Below are 13,961 nucleotides of genomic sequence, written 5' to 3'. Positions count from 1 at the left end.
AAATTATATAATTATTAGGCTTGCACCGAATATTCGGTTACTATTCGGTATTCGGCATATTCGGCACCTTTTCAAAAGACGACGCCGCCTCTCAGCGATAGCATTGTTGGTGTTTTATCTATTATGCGATAAAGAACTCGCGATGGATCTGTCTTTGGAAGTGTTTAGTTTACATAATATGATATGAAAGAAATTATTTCGTTATTGTATATATAATAATTTAAACTTTATGGACTTTCGACATTATCAATGAACACGCGAAGAACTTTTTTCTGAATATTCACAAGATACTTCATTGTTACATGTTTATATTATTTAATATGAATCAATCCATGGTTACACGCATATGTTGTATCAATACAATAAAGTCATTTATTATTTTCAATCTAAGCATTTCTAAATAAAGAGCTATTATTGACTTTTTCTCGCTAAATATACAAACAATATTTTTGATCATATTTTATTTTTTTTATTATGATTAGCTTTCCTAATATATAAGAAATAATATTGAGTTTATGAAAGAAATAACTGGACATACATTTACATATATGTAAAGAATCGCTTTTTTCATGATTTTGCCATTTATTTCCTTATCACATGAGGTATTCAAGTATTCGGTATTCGGCCGAATGGTATAAATGGTGCCAAATTTTCTAAATAACAAAGAGTAGCCGAATAGTGGTTGCAAGCCTAGGCATAAAACTTGAATGTAGCGCGTTAATAATATAACAATTATTGATAGTAATTACATTAATACAAACAAGTTTAGGCGCCAAAGACCTGCCGAATAGTTGCCGATTATTCGGTATTCAGCATTTTGCCGAATATACTATTCGTTGCAAGCCTAATAATTATCAATAAAATATTGTGAAATTTATATCGAATGCGAAAACAAGAACCGTGTTGTTTTTTCCAACATGCCCCTTTAGTATACAATGTCCCTTCACTGCCGACCATTGTAAATTCCACAAATTTATTAAATGTCCTTAACTGGACAGTTGTAAATAAAGGAGATAATAAATATTATTTTTATTCTATAATTTTCCAATTATATATCTATTTTCTCTCGTTTAAAAAGAATGACTTAATTAACACGTAATTTTTTTCTCCAGACATTCACGGCATGGTGCAACAGTCACCTGCGCAAGGCCGGCACTGCAATCGAGAACATCGAAGACGATTTCCGCAACGGCCTGAAACTGATGTTACTGCTGGAAGTCATTTCCGGAGAGACACTGCCAAAACCCGACCGCGGCAAAATGCGATTCCACAAGATCGCCAACGTCAACAAAGCACTCGACTATATCGCATCCAAAGGTAAGAGGATCGAAATCATAAGAGCAACATTTTTTTAACAATAATTAAATAGCAATCAGAAGACAAGAAAATCTATAAGCTATTAAGTGGTGGTTATCAGAATTCTAGTAATAGTACTGGAGTTGACATATATCACATGGTGGAGGTCACCCCAGTGGGCTACTCCAATTGCAACAATCAGTTGTTATTTTGTCATGTGCATGTGTATTTTTCACTATTTATATATAGAATCATTTTTTACATATAATTGCCAAAAGATTTTCTTAATGACTACGTAGGACAGTTGTAAATATATAGTTGAAAAAAAAATTTTGTCATGTGAGCCATTTGGAGGTTAGGTTTTAGAATCGTGATTGTGAGTTTCGTGACTACCAATTCATTCGATTACTTAGCAGTCAGCATAAAAGACTGGTAACACAGCATAGCTATTTTTTATATTCAATTTTATTCTGCAATCTGTATATATTATTAAATTAAGCAGAGAATGCTGACAAGTATATGGTAAAATAGTTGATCACAAATTAGTTGGTACTTCCAGTGGCGAATCTACTAGAGCTAATTAAAATATTATAATCAAAACTAAAAACAAAAGGGGAAAAAATAACAAATTATAGTAAAATTAGAGTATTATAGTTAATACTATATTAGGTCTTCTGGTATTTTTCTTTTAAGCCTGGTTGGCTGGCCTTCCAGGTAGACTCGACTTGCTAATTGGTTTAGGATGGACGTCTTCTGCTTTTGCAATTGTTGGCAACTATTGTTATATGTTCTAGAATTTTACCATAGCTATTTTATCATAGAATTGGCCCGTTTAATATTTTATTACGATTACCAAATATGGTAATTGATTTATGATGTGCATTGCAAAAGTAAAGGTTTTGTCATAGTTTGAAGATAAATTGTAATGCGTTAGGGTTGCAGTTTTCTTTGGTATTGTTTTTGGTGTCGTGACTAGGTTGATTATTATTTTTGATGAAATTGCTGGGCTGTGTCCAAAAATCGGTAAAGGCCTGAATGGTTACGCCTGATGCCTCTACCAATAGATAGACGAGACAAATTTAGGGTCAGAATGGAATCCGAGGCACCGGTTGTCTCATTTTATTCTTCACAATTTTTGTAAAAGTCTAGTGAAGTTGCTTTTGGTTAGAGTTTTATGTCTGGTTCATAATCTCAAAGATATTGCATTTTGAATCTAGTAAAGTTGGTTTTGATTTTAGCCATGGTTCTGTTGCTTTTATGCCTGGTTCATAATCTCAAAGATATTGCATTTAGAGTCAAATTGGAAACATAGGCACATGTTGTCTTATTTGGTTCTTAACAATTTTTGTGAATGTCTAGTAAAGTTGCTTTTGGTTTGAGCCATGATTCTGTTGCTTTTTTCTATGGTTCATAATCTCAAAGATATGAACCATAGAAAAAAGCAACAGAATCAAATAAGACAACCATTTCTTGGTTTTTCCATTTCCATTTAGAAAATGGAAACCAAGAGTTTGGTTGTCTTATTTTGTTCTACACAATCTTTGTAAAAGTCTAGGAAAGTTGAATTTGGTTTTAGTCATGGTTGTGTTTCTTTCGTGTCTGGTTCACAGTTTCAAAGATATTGCTTTCTTATTAAATAAATAGGTCTTACAGGTTGTATAGATTGCATCAAATTTATTGTGGTCTTGGCAATATGTGCTATGTTGCTGTAAAAAAAATCAAACACATCAAAATATTATAAACGGTTGTATATAACTCTACACAATGTACGAGGAAAAAATTGCAACAAAAATATTTATTAATTTTCTGAACCTCAATTAGAACTAATAGCTCTCTTTTTTGTTGTTGTCTTTGATGATACTTTTAAATCACCTGGTTTTTTAGAAGTCGATCCAACGGTTGCCATTTTCTAATAATGATTTGATTTTTTCTTGTATTGCCAGAAACCTCTAGTATTACTTGAAAAATAATGAATAAAATAAAAAAGGATATGAATAAAATTCTTCGTTTACACTTACAGGGTGTTCGAAAACTTAATGTCAAGCCGAAACGCGGAAATAGTACTGATCGTAAAATATCATGAAATAAAATTGAAAAAAAAAAAACATCAATATCAAACTATTGAGCTTTTAAATGTAACCTAGAGCTTTGATGGGACTGTGACATTTTGCAGTGATTGCTGTTTATTTTTATTAATTTGCTAATTTAAAGTTTTTAGGTTATTATGTAATCAAGTATATTTTTTTCACGTAATCAAGTAATTTACCATTTTATAATATCGATTAAATGCGAAAACTTTTGATGAAACTTGCCTATACAATTTAGTACAATTTTGAGAATTTTAAATTCATTAACAAATAGTCTTATTACTAGAAAACCATTGACAATATTTTTTACTATGGTTCTAGAAATATTATTTACGGTTACGTTTCCAAATCTAAACAAACAAAATTAATGAAAGTAAACCACAATAACCGAAAAATGGTCATAATTTCACCAAAGCTCTAGTTGCACTTAAAAGCTCATAATTTCCAAACAACGCAAGATAATTTTTTTTCTAATTTTTTTCAGAACTGTTAAGGTCAATGCAATTTTGGCTTGACGTCAAGGTTTGGGACACCCTGTATATTGCATATTACAATTTAAATAACATAATTTCCTTATAATTATTGAAAAGTCTATAAAATATCAAATACATAAATTTAAACACGATTTAATCAAGCAAAAACTATTCGACTTTTTTAACTTCCCGTAGGGTAAGTTATAGTAATCGTCCAAAAATCGGAATTGAAAATTTTTACATTCTCGACGTTTTGAAGGTTTCTGAACATTTTGGCATACTTCAGAAAAAATGGATGTGTGTGTGTGTGTGTGTGTGTGTGTTTGTATGTCCGCGTTTTTTCGTCCACGTTTCGGGCGCACGGATCAACCGATTTGAATGGTTTAAAAAACATTCGATTCCTATTGATAGGGAGATGTGCTGATTAGTTTTTGGCAAAGGCAGGTCCAGCCGTTACGGAGATATGGAGCAAATAGTGCAAAAAATAGAAAGCGAGTTTTTAAGAGAACGGATCAACCGATTTGAATGGTTTAAAAAACATTCGATTCCTATTGATAGGGAGATGTGCTGATTAGTTTTTGGCAAAGGTAGGCCCAGAGGTTTCGGAGATACAGAGCTAAATTTAAAAAAATGGCTGTTTTTGAAAGAACTAAGCGTCCGATTTAAATGATTCAAAGAACTTTCTGCTTTTTTCAACAAAATAATTGATTTTGAAAAAAAAAAAATTTGTTTCTAATTTTTTTTCAAAAAAATTTTTTTGTAATTTTGGATTAAAAATTCAAAAAAATCACCCAGCTAAGAACAGTCTAAGCGCCACTCTGGTACAAATGTTTACCCAAGTGCGTTTAGACTGTTTGTGTACTGGAGCAATTTTCCAATTTTGTGAAAATTATTGAAAAATGTGAAAATGCCGCCAAGCTGAGCACAGTATAAGTGAAAATGTCGCACAGAATTATTTGCAAATGCGTTTAGACTGTGACTATGCGGGAGCACTTTTTCAATTTTGGGTAAATTTGGCAACTAATTTTTTTTTTTGGAATTTGATTCGAAATGAAATGACGATTGTTAATGTTCTGGAGATGATAAATTGATTTATTTATAATTAATTTTCCATAGGGTAAGTAATCGCAAAAAAATCGAAAATGAAAATTTTTATATATCTTCACGTTTCAGAGGTTTCTGAATATGTTGGCATACCTTGGAGAAAATTGATGTATGTGTGTGTGTGTGTGTGCGTGCATGTGTGTGTTCGGATGCAAATTTTTCGTCGACGATTTCGGGAACACGGATGAAGCAATTTGAATAATTCAAAAAACATTCTAGCCGTTCCGGAGATACGGGGCAAAAAGTGCCAAAAACGGTAACTCAGTTTTTAAGAGAACGAAGCGTCCGATTTGTATAGTTCAAAAAACATTTTACTTGTATTAACAAGATGAAGATTGATCAAATTTTCATGAAGATAGGTCTAGCGGTTTCGGAGATCTAGTAAAAAAAAACTAAAAAAAAATAACATTTGGCGGTCAACAATAATCATTAGACATTAGACATATACATATCAAATGATCAGATATTTTATTGAGATTTTAACAATAAGTTTAAGTTTTGTTTACATTCCTATGGGTTCCGTACTATTGTTTTTCCGTTAGACAGCGACGCGGCGCTTACGCGCTTCTATATTTCGTCTCTATGCAGTTAAAGCAGTACGATTGCTTTGAAAAAAAGTTCAGATCTTCCAAAATATATCAAAATGAAGATAACATTTTTCCAAAAAAAAATTTTTATAAAAAAAATTGTTTAAAAATTTTTTTTAAAAAAAAATTTTTTTTTCAAAAAAAAGTAATTTTTTGTCCGATTTAAAATTTCTAAAAAATCTTATTTTTTCGAAGTGAAATTTTTTCAAAAATGTTAATCGTTTTTAAAAAAATAATAATTTTTGGCACGGGAAGTTCCAGCAATTTGCCTAAGGCACGATGCCTTAATTGCCTTAAGACAGAATTCCACTTACAGCTAGTTTTCTCTTCAATAGCAATCAAGATACAGTATAAATGGCGATAATAAATGACGTATATAAAATAAATATAAACTAGTGGGGCGCATGGCATCGTGCTTCAAGGCAAATTGCTGGAACTTCCCGTACCAAAAATTATTTTTTTTTAATAAGATTAACATTTTTGAAAAAAAATTACTCTGAAAAAATAAATAGACAAAAACTGACTTTTTGTTGAAAAATTTATTTCTAAATATTTTGGAAATTTTGAACTCTTTTCAAAGCAATTCTACTGCTTTAAATGCATAGAGACTAAATATCGAAGCGCGTAAGCGCCGCGTCGCCGTTTAACGGATAAACATTGGTACGGAAACCTATAGGAATGTAAACAAAATTTATACTTATTGTTAAAATATATGATAATTTGATATGCATATGTCTAATGTCTAATGATTATTGTTGACCGCCAAATGGTATTTTTTTAGTTTTTTTTTACTAGATCTCCGAAACCGCTAGACCTATTTTCATGAAAATTTGATAAGTGTTCATCTTGTACGCACACACACACACATACATCAATTTTCTCCAAGGTATGCTAACATATTCAGAAACCTTTAAAACGTAAAGATATATAAAAATTTTCATTTTCGATTTTTTGCGATTACTATGTCTTACCCTACGCAAAGATAATTATAAATAAATCAATTTATCATCTCCAGAACATTAACAATCGTCATTTCATTTCGAATCAAATTTCAAAAAAAAACAACAAACACAAAATTGAAAAAGTGCTCCCGAATAGTCACAGTCTAAACGCATTTGCAAATAATTCTGTGCGACTTTTTCACTTATACTGTGCTTAGCTTGGCGGCATTTTCACATTTTTCAATGATTTTCACAAAATTGGAAAAGTGCTCCAGTACATAAACAGTCTAAACGCACTTGCGTAAACATTTCTACCAGAGTGGCGCTTAGACTGTGCTTAGCCTGGGTGATTTTTTGAATTTTTAATCCAAAATTACAAAAAAATTTTTTTGAAAAAAAAATTCGAAACAAAAATTTTTTTTTTCCAAAATCAATTATTTTGTTGAAACAAGCAAAAAGTTCTTTGAATCATTTAAATCGGACGCTTAGTTCTCTCAAAAACTGCCATTTTTTTAACATTTTGCTCTGTATCTCCGAAACCGCTGGGCCTACCTTCGTCAAAAACTAATCAGCACATCTCCCTATCAATAGGAATCGAATGTTTTTTAAACCATTCAAATCGGTTGATCCGTTCTCTCAAAAACTCGCTTTCTATTTTCTGCACTCTTTGCTTCATATATCCGTAACGGCTGGACCTGCCTTTGCCAAAAACTAATCAGCACATCTCCCTATCGATAGGAATCGAATGTTTTTTAAACCATTGAAATCGGTTGATCCGTGCGCCCGAAAACGTGGACGAAAAAACGCGGACATACAAAACACACACACACACACATACACACACACACACATCCATTTTTTCTGAAGTATGCCAAAATGTTCAGAAAACCTTCAAAACGTCGAGAAATGTAAAAATTTTTGATTTCGATTTTTGGACGATTACTATAACTTACCCTACGGGAAGTTAAAAATATAAAAATATAGATTTTAGTTCGTTTTATAATATTCTAGAGTTTCTACTTTTATTTTTATTTAGAATTAATTTATACATATTTAAAACAAATGTCATGTGCTGTTAAATACTGATATTATCTGTTGTTTAGGATTAAAAGTTTATAAACTATCAAATTTCTTATAACAATATTCATTTCCTCAATACATTTTCGTTTAGTCACTTTTTGCTATAATAACAAAAAAAAATTCTATTCGAAACAGTAATCTGAATAATATTTCTCATTAATGTTTGTTTATTTTTCTTCAAAATTATTTATCAAATACATTTTTTCGATCGAATAATAAATTTAAATATTTACTCATAGAGTTATTTTAATTTCGAATAATTGATTGCTTGCTTGTGAATAAATAAACTTTATTGATTTGAATATTTTGAATTATAGTTTTATTATATAAAACAAATCTGGTGATAAAATTCAATTGCGCAAATATTTCGATATCGTTCGGTTGTGTTATTAGTAAATAATGGATTGGATATTTCAAAATATTTGTTATCGATTTTAATTATTGAATTCAGATTATTATTCTAGTTGGAGAATAATTGTTTATGAAAGATTGGAAATTTACAAAAAAATATTTTTATGCATTTTCTATATTTGATAGGGTAAATTGCTTTAGTTGATATGTAAAGTTGTGTTCCATTAAATTATAAAATGTGTTTTTGTTATACTGTTAGGTAAAATCAATTAACTAACAAATTGAATGACTGGGCGTGAGTGGCATTTTGCCTTAAGTCAAATAGAATGTTCCCGCCCTAGGGAATGCAATACCGATGGAAAATTTCAATACCGGTATTTCGGTAATTTTTCATTTTAAAACCGGAATAGCGGTAAATTACCGGTATTTTTATTATCTTAAACAAACGTAAATAAAATTTGAAGTTACTAGTACAAATATAAAAAAATGTATATACAATTACAACTATATTCAACTATACAATAAAATAAAACAATAAGTTTATTTTTGTAAATAATAATTTAACAAAAGTATATGCAATTTAATTAACTCAATATCACTATTGAGTATTTTTCACCAAAAACAAACTTATGAGTAAGAAAGAACAAAAACTCATAAAAGATTAAATTACATTATTATAATAAACAGCATTGTCTGTATCCGATGTGTTAAATTAGCATAATCACCAATATTTTAAGAAAATAATTTTTCTACGCTAATTTAAGATCGGATTCTTTGTCGAGATAAATAATAAGTTACTATAATTGTTGAGTATTGTTTTTTAAAACAATGTGATGTTTCTATAGTATTTTCAAACTTCGAAACGTTTTCGAAAAATACTATTTTATAATTGTAATAAGAAGCAAAAATATTTAGTAATTATCATAATTATTATGTATAAAGCTAGAAAAAATAAAGATTAGGGGGTAATTGGTATGATATTAAATATTTTGGCGCAAATATCACTTAAAAAACCGTTACATTTTTACAAAAGATGGAACAAACATCATTATCTATCAGTCCAATTCTATTTATTGTAACACGATATAAAGCCCTTTGGAAAGCAATAAATATTCAGTTAAATGACGAGTCGAGATAATATTTGACATTTGTTTATCTTATAGAATCACATGTAGATATAGCTGTTCATGCAATTGTGGAATTTAAAGATAAATTTGTTCCGAGAAATTTAAACTTTAGGGTATTATGAATCAAATAGCCCTTATGTAAAAATTCCGAAAATACCGATATTTTGGAATAAATACCGGTAAAAATACCGCCGAAAAATCGGGTGGTTTACCGGTAATTCGGTATACCGGTATACCGGTATTTCATTCCCTATTCTCCCCGATTTGTACTAATAATCGATTTAACAATGCGAGGGCAAATTTAGTTATTTAGACCTGCTCTACTCTATTCCAGTCTAAATGTGTTAAATATTTTTATAGATTTATAGGCTTATTGTTTATTTGAGAAAGTACCTGAACAAATGAGCAAAAAAATCGCAAATTCTCTGAATATTATCCATATTTCATAACCACTGAATTCGAAATTCCTGTGGTACCCCGCCTATATATAACTTTACAAGATCTATTAGTATCCATTCTGAATCATATAATACCTACACGCACTAAAATGATTTTACAGTATATATTTCATATCCAAATGCTTTGTTCCAAGGCCAAACGTGATATAATGAACGTAAAATACGATTTTAGAGTAATTTGCGTCCTCTGTGCAATATATGCAAGAATCGTTTATTTTCTCTACAAATAAACAAATCTCGTACGGTCACTGAATAATTTTAAACGATGAAAGAGCGCGTGCTCTTTGCATAATTCATCGGATGTAAGATGGATGAATCATGAAAATTTTCGTAATTGAATGTAATTAAGATTTGTAGAATGCGAATTTGTGAAAATTAAATATGTGTATTTGCTATCGTATATTCTAACCTAGTATTTTTCACCCAATAGCAACCCAGCGGTGTACCATTTTTTCTAATTTTTTCCTTTCAATTTTATGTGTACGTATATTTAGTAGTGGTGGCGTTATATACGTTGTAGCAATGCCCACGAATGGCGATTTTTACTTGATTTTATTGTGATTTTTAAACTCAAATGGAAAGTTGATATAATGATGCTTGATATCGAGCTGGCCGAGATTTTAATAGTACACGGTACTAGTTTGTGCTAGCCCACGTTCTTAACCATTACACCACGTCGGGCTCAATTATTGAAAAATTAAATGATTATACGCTAAATAGAAAAGTTTTAATATGGATTTATTAGTTTTACATAACAAATTTTAAAATATTATTCTCAAATTTTCAAATTTATTAATGTGTTTACATGTTTGTGTAGTAAAGTTTTTAATTTTTTTTTTAATTTATATATTTTTTTGGCCTTCGACCGTTAGGTCAGTTGGCCATATTTACATATTTTATTATCAATTATATAATACAATTCTACAATAACTTATTTCTACAAAATATTATAGACCCTGATTAAAGTTTTATTTACATAGCATCTTCTTTAATATTTGTTCTATTGTTTTCATATTCTTTATATTTTAGTGCATCCAAAGGTCACGATATTTAATGTTACTTATCCTTCTGAATTTGTAATTTTATTTATATTTTCTTAAGAAAATGCATGATGAAAATAATAAACTGGTACTAAATATATACTTCTTGATAATTATAATTATTTTTTAATGCCAATGAATATGAATTTAAAAAAAAAAATTCCTAAAAGTCCAAAGGTTTTAAAAATAATAGAATACAAAAAGTGCTTTGCATTTGTTTTTTATCTTCTTCAACATGCGATTTTATTTTTATTGTTTAATTAAAATTTCTGAATTTAATTTTCCTTATATTTGGTAACTTCGTTCGTCTCTATCAACACACCTCATTTCTAATTTCTCGTTTATTGCCTCTAATGACACTCTCTACAATTCATCTATTCAAGTCACTATTTGTCTCTCACAATATATTATTTTAATTTTATTTTCAAGAATACTATTTTTATAATATTATTTAGAGAATAAAATGAATCTTGAATATTTATTAACCTAATTTTCATATCTTGATTTGAAATAATAAAATTACATAAAATGCAATAAAAATAGGTTTGAACTTACATTTATTTTTATAATTTTGGTTGTGATTAGAAAATTGGGTTTTGTTAATGAAAAATATTGGTATTTTGTAATCCTGGTTAATATTTAGCGTTAACAAAATAAAATAAAATGCAGAATGAATATTATTTATTTTTGTAGGTACTTTAATATTTCATATATGTATTTAAATAATATTAATAATGAAAACTAAATCTTCCACACGAACAAATTGTTATGAAAACAGTCAAATCCATAATATTTTATAACAGTAATAATAATCTTTTATCTTGTATCATTATTATTAATAATTAATACAAAAGGTTTCCAAATAAAAACTAACCATAAAAACGTTATTATTTGAGAATTTTAATCCAAACTTAAATAACATTAATATTGTGGATTAATATAAGTAGCAAAGATTTGGATCTAAATAAATCAACTTACTAAAAACACCCTAAAAAAATTGAGTATCACCTCAATAGTTTGCAAATTAAAAATTGCAAATAAGAGACATCAATTACAATTATCAGAAACCTTCATCATTTTAAATTTCTGTGTAAAATTTGGTGCTATATTTTTAGTATATAAGTTTTTCTTTTGAAACTTTCTCTGCATTTTTTATCTTGAAAGATTCCTAAAGTTTTGATTTACTAAAAATATAAAATTTAAAAGTAAAAATTAAGGTAGTTTGTTTGATTAGATCATAAAGTATTATTTTGAGAAACTGAGTTTTATAGTATTTACTACAAAAAATCCTGTTTTAGATAAATATTCTTTACTTTTTATCGTTTCTGATAAACAATGTATAAAAATTAATTTCACTAGAATATAAGGTCAAAGTTATTACCACAGAGGATTAGCAAAAACTTGTCTCTACCTTGCAGTAGTGATATCAAAATTTACTCAAGATTACAGATCTCGAAAATGATTCTAAATGAAATTATTTTATGGACCATATCATAACTATTAGAAATATATCCAATATAGCCTCATTATAGCCTCATTAAAGAAATAAAATGGTTCACCACCAGGTTTCTCCAAATTTAGGTTAGGGAAACACTAGATTAAGGAATGTACAACAAAACACCTGATTGCTGTTGAAATATGAAAAAATATGTCTTGCACTCTGAAAATTTTCTAATTATAAAAGATTGTCAAATACTATTGATCCATCCAGTTGCCACCAGCTCCTCACCTGTGCATTAAACAAACAACGATTAAATCTCTTCATCGGCTAGAGATAAATAAATAACCCTCATGATACATCAAGTATGTACTTTACATTCATGCAATTGGATATTTAGTTCAAGGCGACATGAACACAACATTGTGTATCTGATATTTTGATGAACTGATCTTCCACATGATGCAATGTCGGAGGACTGAGAATGCATCTTTTATTAATACACACCGCCAAATATTTCTGAATCTATGACGTCCAACTTGTATGTAACTAGATAGAGGTGTGTGACGCATTTTGTCATATGGTTTGTTTATAATAGAAATAGAAATTGGTTTGGAGGAGGCGGCTCTATTTTGAAGTGCGATGGTGATAGGAAGATCGAGCACTGAAATATTTGTCTATATTAATAAAGCTTAAACGTTTGGTAATTGGTGGCGCAAAGTTTGAGATACCTGCTTGTGACTCACCTGATATGCAGCAGTGAAATCAATTTTTACTTAAAAATTTAAATTATTTACAATTTTCATTAGGGTACCTAAGGATAAGCTTTCCTAATTTTCTTTAGGACTAAGCACTCATTACTATGATTTTAACAAATCTCATGTCTTAAGTAAAACTTTAAGAAAAAAGATGGAGATTTTTGACTTGGTCCATGACAACTTTTAAGGGGTCCACATCAACGATAAGGAATTTTTGATGACCAACGATAGTGGATCATAACAACACCTCGTTCATCTCTATGTTATTTTATTTTGAAGTCATAATAAAGTCTAAACTTGGATTAGTATTCTTTACTATGCATGATTAATACCACGTTAGAACAAATAGAATTAAAAAAAAAATCGATATTGGCTAAATAGGGGTCCACAGCAAAGTCCAGGGGCCACCACACAATTAAGTTTGGGACCGATGGTCTAGGGTGATCTTTTTGTGATAATAATGGTCGATTTTCAGAATATGCTTTGCATTATTTGTCACCTTAATCTTAATCAGGCACTTTTTGTCTAGTTTTTTTATGTCCACCTTAGATTTTTTGCAATAAATCGGGAAAAATGTTCTTCTGTAAAGCCTAACTTTTCATTATATTTTTATTATATTTGTATAATATAATCAAACACGAGGCTAAATTTTAACTTATCATTGATATTTTTACACCTATTATATTTTCCACGTAACAGATTTTCTGTTCTTCGTGATCTTTTACTTCTAAAATAACTGAAAATGGGCAGAAGATTTTGTAGTTCTCAAGTCAGTATTAAGGCTATAAATTACTTCTTGTTCTTTTAGGATAGGTTTTAAAATTACTGTATAATAGAAAAATGAAGATTTGACGTCACAAGTATTAAAATACTTATAATAAAATCTGAATCTTTTTTACAGAGAAATTGGTAAAAACTTATTATGAAATTTATAAAAAATCTAATTATTTTGTTTCTACTAAGTTCTTTGTTATATATAGCGAAGGAAAGGCTTTCACGCATACCAGACTAGGTTATTTGTCTGGGTATGTCGGGTTCGATACTGCCTGGGTATTATACCAGCTAAAACCTCTACTTATCTCTTGCCTCTTGTTTCCATGGAAACCGCCATTAGTTAGTACTTTTTTTTGGTTCTACAATGGCGACGTATTTCAATGTTTTCAAAAATTTCCATTTTAATTTATCTACTGTAATCAAAAATGCTAGAATCAATAATATCAG

General features: G+C 29.3%; 1 protein-coding gene across 3 annotated transcripts in view; it reads left to right on the top strand.

Annotated features, from left to right (window-relative positions):
• The first annotated feature begins 1,116 nt into the window (after positions 1–1,116).
• LOC113389162 (alpha-actinin, sarcomeric) overlaps positions 1,117–13,961 on the top strand; it is a 43,254-nt gene continuing 30,409 nt past the window's right edge. For all 3 annotated transcript variants that reach the window (XM_026626222.1, XM_026626221.1, XM_026626220.1), the window contains exon 1: positions 1,117–1,317. In XM_026626222.1, coding sequence (XP_026482007.1) covers positions 1,203–1,317 — 115 coding nt within the window. In that variant the 5' untranslated portion in view covers positions 1,117–1,202. The remainder of the gene's footprint in view (positions 1,318–13,961) is intronic.

This window comes from Ctenocephalides felis, unplaced genomic scaffold (genome assembly GCF_003426905.1).
Source record: "Ctenocephalides felis isolate EL2017-DRISC unplaced genomic scaffold, ASM342690v1 CF-g0.4_SCAFFOLD_03573, whole genome shotgun sequence".
NCBI classification, from domain to species: domain Eukaryota; kingdom Metazoa; phylum Arthropoda; class Insecta; order Siphonaptera; family Pulicidae; genus Ctenocephalides; species Ctenocephalides felis.
The sequence above is the reverse complement of the archived record's forward strand: the minus strand, read 5'-3'. Positions and strand labels throughout refer to the sequence as shown.